Source organism: Pyricularia grisea, assembly GCF_004355905.1.
Source record: "Pyricularia grisea strain NI907 chromosome Unknown Pyricularia_grisea_NI907_Scaffold_1, whole genome shotgun sequence".
In the NCBI taxonomy this organism is placed as follows: Eukaryota; Fungi; Ascomycota; class Sordariomycetes; order Magnaporthales; family Pyriculariaceae; genus Pyricularia; species Pyricularia grisea.
Window position 1 is genome coordinate 7,630,390 of NW_022156716.1, and position 13,377 is coordinate 7,643,766.

The following is a 13,377-nucleotide window of genomic DNA, read 5'->3' on the forward strand; positions in this document are numbered from 1 at the left end:
AAGAACAAGGGAGGTTTTGAGGTAGAACCGATCAACGGTCAAATTTGGATGTTCTGCTCCGAGTACGAAGCTTGACAATATTCCGTCTTGTACGGTGCTGCCGAGTGAGTAGGATACATGGTGTTGGGAGTTTTAGACGACTTCATTTATTTTCCGAGGCAAAATTTTTTGTCTTCTTGCATGGCGGCTGTAATTTCTGTTTTCAATTGTGAGCAGGTACCTACTGTAGGCAGGTACCTAGGTGGCTAGGTAGGTATTAGGGTAGAGTCTGACTGAAGACTCGACAAAGACGATCTACGATCAGCGATTTCGGTGGGGTACCTCTTTGTTTGAGGATCCATTTTCGGGCACCTGCAAACCCCAACTCCACTTTCAAGTGCAGTGCAGTTTCCTCGAGCAACATGGTTCAGTCCGGAGCTCTCCAGCCCAACCAGCAGCGAGGATTGGCCCTTGATGCCCTCCACTGCTACTCGTCACAAGGCAAATTAAGTTAGTTACATGGCGCAATATTCTCCAGGTATGAACTACCCTACCGTGGTAGGTACAGAAGAAAGCCTGGTCGGTCAGTTCATTTCCCAGAAAAAAAGTTTGGACTCCAAGTTCACACCTGGGCAGGTTATGCAGTAAAGTTGCACCTACTCTCCCGATCTCGCTTCAGCAACAAACGTACGACTCGACGAATGATCTCTTGCATCACAGCTTAGCCGCCCTTGCACCGTAAACACTAGCCGCAAACCATCGTTCAATCTCTTCCACAAAAAAGATGTCAATAGACCAAAATAAATCTACCCATCTCGCCGGGACTCGGCATACAACAAGCTGAAGACAAGGTACATGAACATGGACTATTCTTTTCTGGCTAATTAAACTTCGTAACAATGCAACGACGGGATGAACGGCGCAGCAGAGAATGTGCTTTATCAGTACGGTGAACGTGTAGAATGTCATCCATCAACTGCTCAATTCAAATGCGGTCCCCTGCACCCTGACAAGCCTGAGCCCTGCAACCCTGCTACCGCTACCATCCGAACTCCAAACGACATTCCTCCCCCAACCCATGGGTCACAGACAGAGACACAAACATGGAGAGTGTGCGGATAAATAGATATCTGCTCCAAGAACATTTCCCAATGTTTGCTGTGTTGTTATCACAAATACAGGTGTTGGTAGATTCTATATATGTAGCGGGAAATCTCCCAACATCATAACTCGCTTTCAATAGACAAGCTATAAAACTTGCAATAAACCAGACAGACATGCGGTTTCCCATAGCTGAAAACCGTGTTGCATGAGGTGGAGATCTAGAACTGAATCACTCTGCCGCCAGATTGACTACCCTGTGAGGTGGGGTGCGATTTTATCGGCAATGAGGGAAGGATTCCGAAAGATGTTGGTCAGCTACCCCCCAAAAGTGAGGGAGCATTCTGGCCCGACTTGCCTTGCACCACACTGATCAATCGAGCCTCTCGATTATTTTTTTTTTTTTTTTCCACCGTAGAGTTGATTTATGTGCTATTGATCCTTTCGTCCTCGGGCCGGCTTTTTTCTTCCTTCCTTTTCTTGTCACATTTTTTGGGGGCCCTTTCTTTGTTTCCTCTAGCTGTTTTTATCCATCCCCACGGGGAAAGCTTCCCCCAACACCAACAAACATGAATCACAATTCTGCCGAAAGTTCGACGCGTGCCGCGTTTAATTGGATCAAAAAGGAGCAACACTATAGGTCCGGATTCTTTTTCTTGTTCATGCCACACACGCCAAGCCGCCACCCATCCAGATCCACCCCCAATGCCCACCCCCAGGTAGAGTTTCCGGGCACTTTAGGCTAAAAGCGCATCTCGCTTGGCATTTACCCGGGACTAGCCTTTTGTTTTCCCTTTCTCCTGGTGGGATTTCTTGCTCTTATTGGTTTTTTTTTTTTTTTTTTTTTTTTTTTTTTTTTTTTTTTTTTTTTTTTTTCAGTGGTTTTTGCCTTCTCCCACCGCGTCTGCCCATAATGACCAATCGCTTTGTCAAGAGGGAAAAGATCGGGCAGGCACAAGAGCAATATCTGAACTCCAGACACATTGTCATTACTCTTCTTAGTCTAGACTAGAACCCAAGGGGTTTTATTGGGGCGTATTGAAAGGCCCACCAAAGAGGACCACGCGACTTTGGAAGCAGCCTCCCTTCCGCTCCTCTGGCGCTCACCGTTGTTCGCTAAAGCAAGTGGTTTTTTGCTCTTCCCTCAGTATCAGCCCTTTAATTTTCCCGTGGCCTCGGCAGCAAGTAGCCGAGGTATGCTGCAGGCTTGCATGTCAGCCGTACGGAGTATGTATGGAGTGGTACCAAATGGACAAAAAAAAAAAAAAGAAAGAAAAACAAAATTATTTCTTCCTGGTTCAAGGCAGGTGTTAACCAACACAATCCTGAGTTCTTTTTGCACCCCCTGGTCCAAGGAAGCATCATCACGGTGTTGGCGAGCGAACCTCTTCCATCGTGCCGGATACCCGAAAGCGAAATGGCTATTTCTTCTGTGCCGCCGGCGAGAATGTTGAAACCTCGTGATGACCTGCCCTGATGAGCTTCTACGTTCGTGATTTCAAGGGAGGAGTCTGGAACCTAGGGGGCTCCCGCAGGCTTGGAAATGTCTTGACTACTTGAGCCACAGCCACCCGCTTCCAGCCCTACCAAGGTCACCTGAGCTCGGACTTGACATCTGGGGTTTCGGCCATTCTAGACTCGAAGTTTCCAAGACTGATAGTTCCGCTCGCTTGTCGTTCTGGCCAGAAATCTCCAAGACTTTTTTTTTTTTTTCTCGACGGCAGGAGGTTTTACTCGCTTGGCGTGTTGCTTGGTTCACCATCTTTACCAAAGAATATGTCCCGACTGGGCCATGATGTGGTGTGTAGGCTGTCACCCCTCATTCTCCCTGCCTATGCCGTCGATGCCTGGTCAGACTGGAGCCGTTCTCTTTGATACCCCAAGATCTCGTTTTGGTTTCCGAAAAGACTGTTTTCACTTGCCAAGCTGCACAGACCTTGGCGTATAGAGAGCCAAGATGATATCATGAATAGAAAGATACATTCATCAATATGCGCGTTGTATGACAATATTTACACTGAATGGACAAAGAAAGATATATACAAATAAACAAAGAGCTTCAACTGTGAGCCCACCTGGTGCCATTATCCAAACCCAGGCCACAGAAACCCGTCATATCCATCGCCTCCAGCAAAGCCATCTAGCAGACGCCAGTGGGGATGGTCATGCTCTCGACACTCCTCTTGCTCGCGGCGTACGTGGCACCGCTGCCCAGACCCCTCTTGGCAAAGGCGGTCCAGAGCGCACACTTGTTGGCACCGCCGGTGAGGGCCTGGTCGGCATCGATGATGGCGTCGCGGGCCTGAACGAAGTTGGGGTTGCAGGGCTGGAGCGCCAGGCCGTCGACGACCAGCTTCTGGGCGAGGAAGTTGCCCGAGGTCGGGACTCCGTTGGCGTCAAAAGTCGGGAAGGTGGACACTTGGAGGCCGTGCTTGGCAACAAGGGCCCAAAGGACCTCGTACAGCACCGTGGCCCAGACGTTGCCGATAGGGTGCACCGAGCTGAGGCTGTTGGTGGTGGCGTAGGTCTGGGGGTTGCGCGAGAGCGAGGTGCTGTAAGGGTAGGAGCGGATGCCCTTGGGGTTGTTCGCCACCCACTCTCCCATGGCGTAGTCGGTGTTGGCCGTGTCGTTGGCCTTGATGCGCGCGGCCGTGGCGAAGAAGTCGGACCAACCCTCGCCCATGCCGCCCGACTCGAGGGCGCTGAGGCAGCCAGAGTTGGACGGTCCACCGGTCAGGCGGTTGGACAGGCCGTGGGTGTACTCGTGGATGACCACGCCGGCCTCGAGGGAGGAGTCGCGTTGCGGCGTGCTGTAGGTCCAGATGAACATCCTCATGCGGCCGTTCTGTCCGTCGGGAGGCGTGGAGAAGTCGGCGTTGTTGGTAAAGGCGCCGTCCTGGGTGTTGAGGATGACCTGGTCATTGGCGCGGCCGCCCTTGCCGTTGTTGCTGACCTGGAAGTTGCCCGCCTCCTCAGTGAAACCGAGCTTGTACAGCAGGTCGTGGAAGACGTTGGCTGTGTAGAAAAGCTGTGTGGCCGAGAAGTCAACGAACGAGCTCGGTGGCGACATGGCAGGAGTCCACGGGTAGCTGAAGATAGAGTTTGCGTTGGTGGGGCGGTAGTTGGTCAGGTAGGCGCTGCCACCGGTAGGGTTAGACTGAGCGATGGCATTGTTTCCCCGAGTGGTGGTGTAGGTGGTGGTTCCATCATTGAGCCAGCCGAAAGGCGAGCTCGTCTTGTCCCAGGGGTCCGTGAGAGTTTGGCGGGCCGCACCCGCCTCAAGGGGGTCGTTGGTGCCCCATGGGTAGACCTGGAAAGACGCGTGCGAGACGTAGTCGACAACGCCGTGGATCTGCTCCTGGTTGTTGGCGTCCACATATGACAGCAGCCAGTTGTCTTCAACATCCGTCTCAACCCTCCATGTCAGAACTAGGCTGTCGTCCTTGGCAAAGTAGACAAGGCGAGCCTCTGGGTCCGAGACGGCACCAGATGTGCCCTTGAGGGTGTAAATCTCAGTGCCCTCCTTGGCTTCAGCCTTGGCCTCGCCGGTGACGGGAAGCTGAAGGACACTGGTAGCACCAGTGAGGGCGACAGTGGGGTCGGAGAAGTCCCTCTTCTTCAGGGGGCTCTCCTCGGGAATCTTTCCAGTGAAGAAGCTGTTGCCGTAGCTGAAGACCTTGCCATCAAGAATCTAATAGAGACATGTATGTTAGCCATCCGAGTCGTCAGTGCATTGGTGTATTCTTGTTGTTACTTACGTTGACGTTGAAGTCAGCGTTGTCAATGTCAATCCCGTGGGCGGTCTGCTTAAAGTTGACATGGGCAACGCCGTTGGTACCCACGTAGTGGTCATCCACGACGCGGAACTCGATACCAGGTGCAACGCTCTTGACGAGGTCGGTAGCCACATCGACGTAGTTGTCGCTGGAGACAAACGACAGGCTCATCTGGTCAGGAACCTCCTCCTTGGAGACGTACTTCGCCGTGGTTTGGAGGCGGAAAGCATCCAGGTCAATGGCACGGCGCTCAACTCCATGACTGGCCTTGGCGTGAGGGTGCGCCACGACAGTGACGGCTGCGACACCCAACAAGGCAAGTGAAAGTGAATACCTCATGGCTGCGGCTGAAAGTTTGGAGCGCAAATAACAGCGAAAGAGCTAGAGCTGGGCTGAGGCCGTAAGAGGTAATGAGCAGGGAGGGTCCAACCTTGCAGCTTGACGGCGGAGGTTTGTGGGAGGATGAGGGCGAATAGGTCAAGAGAGATATCTGAAGAACGGGCTATGAGCATCTTATACACGAAGTAGATGGGTCCCATCTTGAAAGACTTCCTTCACAGACAGGGAACCTCAAGACCCCTGTCTACTTTTTACAACTTCCTCTTCTGAACGAATGCGTTGCACACCATGGAGGAACGAGTTTGTTAGTAACGACATGGTTCCACGGTTCCCTGACAGACCCCTTGGTTGCTGTGAGCTACTACTACACGGCGGCTGTCAGATTCTCGAAGTAGAAGGAGGAGTCAGAAGCAAAGACCGACTAGATAATCCATCCCCTGAAGCACCCATAACAAGCCGAGTTGCCACGCTTCACAAAATGGCATGGGTTGTAGAGGGTGGGCACAGGTCTTGGCAATGCTTGATGCCCATATGTCCAAGATTCAACAGGGAAGGTTGCTTTTGCATAGATGTCCTGTGATAGGTTCCAGCTAGGAGCCTTGAAAAGGACATTTGAGTGGTGGGAACAAGATCATGGCAAGCTAATTGGTTCGGTACGGATGCCATCCTCCTTAACGATAATAGGGGCAGGACTTGCTAATTTACACCTCTTTCAAGGAATTTTACGAGGCAGGTTAAGAAGGAAGATATGCCATTGAGTCAGGCATATCGTGAGCTTGTATTTGCTCCAGTTGTGACCTCTTGGCGTTTAAATGTGGCAAGTAGAACATAGATAAGGGTCCATCTAAAAGCGGAGAATGGGGTAGTCCGAGTGCTTTGCACTCAAGGACGAAGAAATCAAATGGTACGATAGAAATCAACAAGAGAGAATACTGATCCAAATATGTAGACTACCATCCAAAGACTGCAAGCTTATCTGAAAACTACAGAGTTGCAATGTGTGTTATATTGAAAATGCAGTCATCAATATTGTCTTGCACGCAAGTAGTTGTACGTCTCTGGCCAAGAATGATGCCTTAAGGCGTATACGTGTAAGCAACCATCTTGGATGCAGCGGCAAGATACGAGAGCCTTGCTGGTCGATATTGCAAGCATCCATCAACCCCGGGATTGCCTCGGGTCGGGTGATGGCGAATGCGGCACTTGCTCACCTTCAGAAGAGCACATTCCCAATAGGGGCGTGGGGTGGCAGACAGGTGGATGTGAGGTGGAAAAAAAACCAATCCACATAGGCCCTATTACTGCGTAGTAATTTAGCGCGACACCAAGGTCATGGTGCAAAGACCTTCCCAAAGCAGCCCTACGGTCCGATGATGCCATTCGCTGAGTGGGCTTCACGCAAGGCGGTAGGTGGATAAGCATCGTCTTGGCAATGGGGGAATGATGGTGATATGCCAAAGCGGTAATTATTACGCCTGCTGGGCCGAAGCGATGAGCCAGATTAGGGAGAAGAATAAGCAAACCAGCATCAGAAGCCAGTCAAAAATCTTTAATGTTTAATCCATGGAGAAATTGTACTTTGATACCCCGGTTTAGTAAACGGTAGAGAGCGGGAAAAGTATCGTTCCCCGGGAGATTGCGGGGCCGTGTGGAAACCAAGCCGGCATATGGATGGGAGGCGAAGGACGGACCGCATGAGTTCAATATCAATTGAACACTGCCGAGAATATCTTCAACAAAAATGGTCGACAAAGGTTCATGTGAAAATGGATGCTGCATAAAAAAAATGAGTGCACACGTGTGTGTCACCCAGAAACTTTCTCAATCGAGAAGGTGGAAGGGGTCCAGGGTGACTTGACTTGGGCACACAGTAATCGTCCAAAGACAAGCAACCATCCAAGAGAAAGGCGTTCGGATGGCGGATGGAACGGCACACCGATTGCTAGTCACGAGACTGAGCACGTGGGAATAGAGTCCCCCACGCTCCTCCCTCCAGCTGACAGCAGCCACTTGTGCGGGGACAGGGATTGAGAAACACGCTAGGCAGGTAGCTGAGCCATCCCCGGTTTGGTCAAGCTAGGAAGGAGCTTGAGAGAGAGCGGGCATGCTTTTGCGATTTTGGCTTGTCCAACTCAAGTAGCTTCAACATTTAGAACTGCGCCCTCATTTCCTCTTCCTCTCGTGAATGTTCTCCTATCCTATTTTGAAAATCTCGATTCGACCAGGTCCATTTTGATTGCTTTCACAGCAATTGCAATAAGGGCCAGTAATGTTTGACCGATATCCCTGGGGCTGCGCCCCCCGGGTCTCGGCAACAGTTGGCCAGGGTCTTGTTATTTTCGCGGACGCTTTAGGGTGCAGCTGAAAGCATGCGTGCAGCGGAGCGCCACAACGTCGCGCCTGCAGCGAAGCCTCCCGAGGCCGTTGAAGATGCCCCTTGGACATGCTGAACAGCATACCTGCATCTTTCCGATCAAGTGAGCTGAGACTTTCAGTTGTTCACCGGCGATTTTTGAACCTTTCCTCTAATCGAAACAGTATCGAAATAACAGATCCAGGTCTCTTTCATGTCGCGCTGATGGTATTGAGCCACAGCCTCACCGAGCTTGTCTCCACTGGCCAACGACCTCTTGAGTTTGAAACCAAGATCACACGTTGACTTGAACGAGTCAACGCAATCCTCATCGTATGATATGAACCGCGACTCCTCTTCAATCTCTTGAATTTCGACACCGCGACACCCGAAACCAGCCGCCCCGAGCGACACTGCAATCACAAATAATGGATAACGCTGAAGCCAACGCCGCGAACGGCGGCGGTGCCCCCGATCCAGAACTCTATGTAGCGATAGCCTCATTGGCAATCGCTCTGGTTGCTCTCCTAGGAACTGTTTTGCAAGTCCTTCAGCAGTATTACGCATCAGCCACGGGCTTCTCGAACTGCGACGAGCGCGTCATGGGCAAATGGTCAGACAGCAAAAGACGGGTCTTCAGATGGAAAGAACTTCGTTTTGAGGTACAATTCGAGACGCCGGTCATGTTTGTATGCAAGGCGAGCAACAAGAACGGCCCTATAAAAGAGAAGCCCATAGACTGCATCGACGGCAGTGAGGAGAGCCAAGTGAAGACCAAAACGGATCCTCTCAACTCACACATAGCCGCGGTCCGGCCCCCGTTGGGATCCAGGCCTTCTTCACTGGTCAAGATGTCATCTTTAGGGTTTCCAAACGAGAGAGTTAAAACGCGGAAAACAGGGACATGGAACCTGACACGAACCAACACAAACTCGAGTATATCAGCCAAAGCCGAGTCGGCAAAACGCATCCATACAGCAGACAACGAGAAAGCAACATGGGTCCATCTGTTGACCGAGTTCCAGCGCATGGAGGCCGAGTCAAACAATTGGCTTATAGCAGAGCGCGAGTGGCATGCACGCAAGAACCAGTTGGGCAGATGTCCACAACCGCCCTTTCGCGATCGCGAGCTAGTCGTTGCTGTGCAGGCCAAACCACGCAGCTGGGATACGATGCCCTCAAACATCAAAAAGCCATACGCAACAAGCACAATGTGTCATATTGTCGAGATTTCGGCAATGCTGGGTCTTCATTGGAAGGAGTTTGATCGATCCAAGGACAAGTATCGGGCTGAGGGAAACGGGTACCTGCTTACAGGTACTCAGGTTCCTGATCTGGGCATCATGTTCAATTTTCAGATCTACGGTAAACACGGGTTCCGTGACAACCGTACAGTTCCTTCGGAGCTGGTGAAGGTCTTTTCGTTCGGCATTGTTCCTACGATATACTCCCAGGCCAAGCAGATGCCCGTTGATTTTGTCACAGATGAGCCTGAAGACCTTGAATATCTTCTTCTAGGCAGCCTAAATGAGTTCGCCGAGACGGTGGCTTCCTTCGGCTGTAACACTCGTACTGCTGACATTCTGAGGGATGACAAGAAAAAACATGGCCACTTGTTTCCTAGTAGGTTTATACCCAATACTTTTCTTAATCCCATGCTTTGCAACCTGGTTATTCACATGTATGAAAAAAAAAAAAACAGTTGCTTTTGAGATCATGGGTATGCTGTCCAAGACCCCACACGTCTCGGGCCTACCATTTCGAGTGGTTCCCAATCCTACGGTGTATACTTGGGATAAGAGGTTTTTTGACCTGCGGAGGCTCTTGAACGAGTTCCATCATTTAATCCATGAAGAGGACCTGATGCCGACAGGCAGCTCCACAGTATCCGCCCATATCAGGGAGCTACGGAAATACACCTCACGAGTCTACCAAACCCTCACAAGCCAGTGGGAAGAATGGAAACGAGAAAAAGATACGGGTAGCAAGCCGGATCGCAACGAGCATCACCTCACATTCGGTTCATGCGACGAGCTGCAGGCAGCTATTCAATGGTGTGACGGCTTCCTGGGAATGCCCCACAATCGAGAATGCGTCAAGGTCGTTCTGCGCGAGCACGTTCAAGAAGTGCTGCGGATCGTCAACGACGAGGAAAAAGTGGCAGTCTCACAGCAGGATGCCGATGCGGAATTCAAGGCTAAGCGAGCAAGCATGCACGCCCACCACGGGGTTGGCAGGACGCACTCGGGCGTGGGAGTGGTGCAGCTCAGCGCTGCTTCTCCAGAGCAGAGGCACCATGTCTTTATGGAAATCTACTTTGGCGAAGTTCGTCCGCGCGTGGTAGAGAGGGCCAGGTTAAGCCTGACAAGAACCGAAACCTATATCCATATAAGAACCGACTCTACACACGAGGCGAGCTCAGTATCTCCAACACCGCCAACGCCGCGAAATATGATGGAATCTCCGCTGCAGCAAAATCCGGCGGAAATGCATGATCCCAGATTGATATCTGAGATTCGCTCATCCGAGGTCTGGTTCACTTTAGTGTTTCGTATGCTTTGCTGGCTGCGGCTTCACGATTTCCACAAGGATGATCGTCAAATTTCAAGCAAGAGTGAGCTTTGCGGGAGTCGATTGCCCGTTTACATTGGTTAGTGTCTGATGCGCACGGGCTTCTCGGCGGCTCTGTTATCTGTTGCGGAAGGTTACATGAGTATGACGTCGCCTAGGTACCTAACTAGTCGGTTGTATATGACGATTTATGATGACGATATTACTGTTTCCATGCATTGATCTGTTGGATAAATCTCGTAACTACCCCCTAGGCTTGAGAGGTGTATAAAGTTCATTCTAAGAAAGAAAAAAAAAAAAAAACAAAGCAGAAACAAACAAACCTACAAGCACGCTGCGCTAAGTTAAGCAGAAAAAAAAGCAGAAATGCAAGGCCATCTTACCTAGGCGAGACGCTGGGAATCATACTGGCGGAACATGGCATCCAACTGTCTCAGCCTGACGATGCCATCCTGTATCCTGGGCCAGTCGTCGTCCTCGGCTACCCTCAAGGCTTGACCGTTTCCGGTGCCACCAACACCAACAACAGTACTGTACCCGATGTTGCTCTTCAACACGGCGTCCTCCCGCCGCCTCGTCTTCTCCCACCACCTACCAAACCTCTCGTAAAGATGGGCGACGTTACGGGCCCGTACCGGAAGCGACAGCTGCCAGTCCTCCCAGTCCCAATGGACGTTGATGATCTGGTCGTTGAGGAAGTCGTGGACCCGGATGGTGACCTGTTCCAGCTCGCCGTCGGCCGCGTATGAATCCGAGTGTAGATACGGCCCGCTCGGGCTCGTGATCATGATCTCGCCCCGCTCGCAGTTGATCGTCCACGCCAATCCCGGCTGGCCCTTGAACGGCGGTCCGGTTCGGTACGTGACGGACAGCGTAGCGTCTGGTGCAGCGTTATGGAAGCCTGCAAGCTGCCCGTGGACCACGACGAGATCCGGCACGTCAGGCACCACACCGCCACTCCCTTTCTCCCCTTCCTCGTCACCGCCGACCCGCGCGGCAAAGGCTGGCCGCTGAACCTGCATGCGGCACCTCATGGTCCCGGCCTCGAACTCGCCCAGCACCTCGTGCACGTAGTCGAGCGTGTGGGCCAGTGACGAACCGACGACGTCACAGCCGCCGCCTGCACCACCAACCGTACGACCCTCCCCGCGCCACCGTGACATCCTCCTCGGCGCGGCGTGTTCGCGGGGTTGTAGGGTGCCAAAGGCGCGCACCTCGCTGCTAAGCACGCCGCCGACCCTTCCCGAGTCGAGCATGTCCTTGACCTTACGCACGACGGGGCTCAAACGGCCCTGAAGACCGACGATGCTGTTGTTGCTGGCGGCGCCGGGGAACGAAGGGCTGGAGCAGTCGCTCCCGGTGAAGCTGCTGACGCTACCGCCGCCGACGCTACCGGCGGACGAAGCGCCGTCGCCGGCGTACTCGGCTGCCATCTGCACGGCGGCCGCCAGGCTCTCGGCGACGGGCCACTCGACGTAGACTGCCTTGCCTGCGCGGAGGGCTGGAGCGGCCGTCTTGGCACGGCTGCTGCCGCCATCATGGTCTTGATCGACGACGTCTTGGTCGTCGTTGTCGTCATCACCCGTGCAGCAGACGACGAGGTCGACGCCACGGTCGGCGGCCAGGTCGGCGGGGTCACCGTAGGTCCTGACCGTGTCGGGAAGGCCGTGGCGCGCCCGTGCGGCCTCGGCCGACGCGGCGGTCGAGTTGCAGAGCGCGACCAACTCGTAGCGTGAGCGGCCGAGCGGTGAGAGGAGGTAGGGCAGATGGGCTTCTTGGGCCCAAGACGTCTTGGCGGTCGCTGACAGGCCTACAAGGGCCACTTTGATGTGGCCAGCCGCCATGGCTATGAGAAGGGAATGTATTTTTTTTTCCCTTCGTCCCCTTTTTTCTGATTATTTCCTCGGGTGTTTCAATTTCTTCCTTATTTCCTTCCTTATTTGACCTGTACAAATGTGATTTGGCTAGGTAATCAACAATTGTAGCACTAGGCTGGGATGTTTTTGCCCCTATAGAGAATCCAAAATAGGCGACAAGCGGATGTTGGTTTGGCTTTTTTTTTTTTGGGTTTTTTTGTGCCAGTGCTTGTTCTAATGCTTATTTTCTCCTGAGTTAATTTTGTTCCTTTCGTCAATACCTCTTCCTTCCATTCGCCGTCGGAAGATGGTCAGATCCTGTTAGAAATTCCTTGGAGATTGGTGCGGTGGCGAGTTTCCTCCCTCAATCGAGGCGGGGGCCCGGGTTGCAGATCACTAGTGACGCTATTTGGCCATGTACGGCGCCGGCCCCAGACGAACGTATATTATCTAATTAGGTAACACTCTAAGCTGCCCCCTAATTGGGGAAGAAGAAGAAAAGTCGAGAGAGCCCATGTTGCATCGGAACTTCCCTTTCTTTTGCCCAATGCTAAAGAAACCCTACCAAGATACCCTACCCGACCAAAGCAATAAAACATAAAGACAAACGGTCGTTGAACTAATGCCCGATCAAAAGAACAGTGGCTGGACTGGAATTTTATAATTTTATTTTTTTTGATCATATGGCCCAATGAAGCACATTAGGTACTTTGTCGAACTTGGGAAAGCTTTGGTTCTGCACAACCGCTTATCCCTCTGTCCCATTATCAACCGTCCTTCTATGACGTACAGATCAGCCGCATAGGCAGAAAAAAAAAAATACTACCCCCAATTCCAAAGTCACCTCATGAACAGACAAAAAGACAGAAATCTGTGCGTTACGTCCCTGCGTCCACGAGTTTATCGTATCTTTCATAGCCTTGCTTTCGCCAAGGCAACAAACAGCTGCCATCCAGTTCTCAACAAAGCATTACTGGCACACACTTTACAGCTAACAGCTCACCCGTTCGCAGCCACAAGCGTGATGGGCGGGTTCGACACGAACTAGCCAAGAGGTGATGTACAGGTCACGGTCCGACACAATGCGACACTACCCAGAACGAGCCATCAACAGCCTCGCACGTGTGCTACTTTTGTTTTTCTTACTGTGAGTAACCTGCAACAGTGGCTTGCATGTGTGTAACTTTTTTCTTCGCCCTACTGCCACCATTCTGGATCTACGATATCTATCCATTTGGTACTAGAGAAATTCGTCCCAATCCTGCATCCAGACAATAGTGCTAGCAAGTAATTTCAGAGGGATATTTACCACCTGCAGCTGGGGGATATTAAGCCGAAGAATGGAAATTTCCAAAAGCTTCCATCCTTTGTCTGTAGCTAGATTCGTCAGCCCCCCCCCCCC

At 52.0% G+C, this 13,377-nt stretch overlaps 4 protein-coding genes across 4 annotated transcripts in view; 2 read left to right on the plus strand and 2 right to left on the minus strand.

Annotated features, from left to right (window-relative positions):
• Window positions 1-3,043: 3,043 nt before the first annotated feature.
• On the minus strand, window positions 3,044-5,530 carry PgNI_02328 (uncharacterized protein). Its single transcript, XM_031122395.1, has 2 exons — window positions 4,839-5,530; window positions 3,044-4,771 (listed from the first exon to the last, which is right to left on the minus strand). The coding sequence occupies exons 1-2, from the start codon at window positions 5,193-5,195 to the stop codon at window positions 3,221-3,223; spliced, it is 1,908 nt and encodes a 635-aa protein (XP_030986019.1). The 5' UTR covers window positions 5,196-5,530; the 3' UTR covers window positions 3,044-3,220.
• Window positions 5,531-7,385: 1,855 nt separating this feature from the next.
• PgNI_02329 (uncharacterized protein) lies at window positions 7,386-11,566 on the plus strand. Its single transcript, XM_031122396.1, has 3 exons — window positions 7,386-7,672; window positions 7,734-9,171; window positions 9,251-11,566. Exons 2-3 carry the CDS (start codon window positions 7,977-7,979, stop codon window positions 10,201-10,203), a joined length of 2,148 nt encoding a protein of 715 aa, XP_030986020.1. The 5' UTR covers window positions 7,386-7,672; window positions 7,734-7,976; the 3' UTR covers window positions 10,204-11,566.
• PgNI_02330 (uncharacterized protein) lies at window positions 10,503-11,963 on the minus strand (the record flags this gene model as incomplete). The annotated part of the gene is made up of 1 exon (XM_031122397.1): window positions 10,503-11,963. The coding sequence occupies one exon, from the start codon at window positions 11,961-11,963 to the stop codon at window positions 10,503-10,505; it is 1,461 nt and encodes a 486-aa protein (XP_030987383.1).
• A 1,094-nt stretch (window positions 11,964-13,057) lies between these two features.
• Window positions 13,058-13,377, plus strand: part of PgNI_02331 (uncharacterized protein) — a gene marked incomplete at both ends in the record, with an annotated part of 3,159 nt that continues 2,839 nt past the window's right edge. The window contains one exon of the mRNA XM_031122398.1: window positions 13,058-13,097. Within this exon, the coding sequence (XP_030987382.1) occupies window positions 13,058-13,097 (40 nt within the window). The remainder of the gene's footprint in view (window positions 13,098-13,377) is intronic.

Excerpts from the sequence above, each read along its gene's own strand:
- PgNI_02328 (XM_031122395.1), bottom strand. The coding sequence starts at position 5,195 with ATGAGGTATTCACTTTCACTTGCCTTGTTGGGTGTCGCAGCCGTCACT. Across the intron at positions 4,772-4,838 it reads ACGCTGACTTCAACGTCAAC|ATTCTTGATGGCAAGGTCTT; the intron begins GTAAGTAACAAC and ends TGTCTCTATTAG.
- PgNI_02329 (XM_031122396.1), top strand. The coding sequence starts at position 7,977 with ATGGATAACGCTGAAGCCAACGCCGCGAACGGCGGCGGTGCCCCCGAT. Across the intron at positions 9,172-9,250 it reads ACATGGCCACTTGTTTCCTA|TTGCTTTTGAGATCATGGGT; the intron begins GTAGGTTTATAC and ends AAAAAAAAACAG.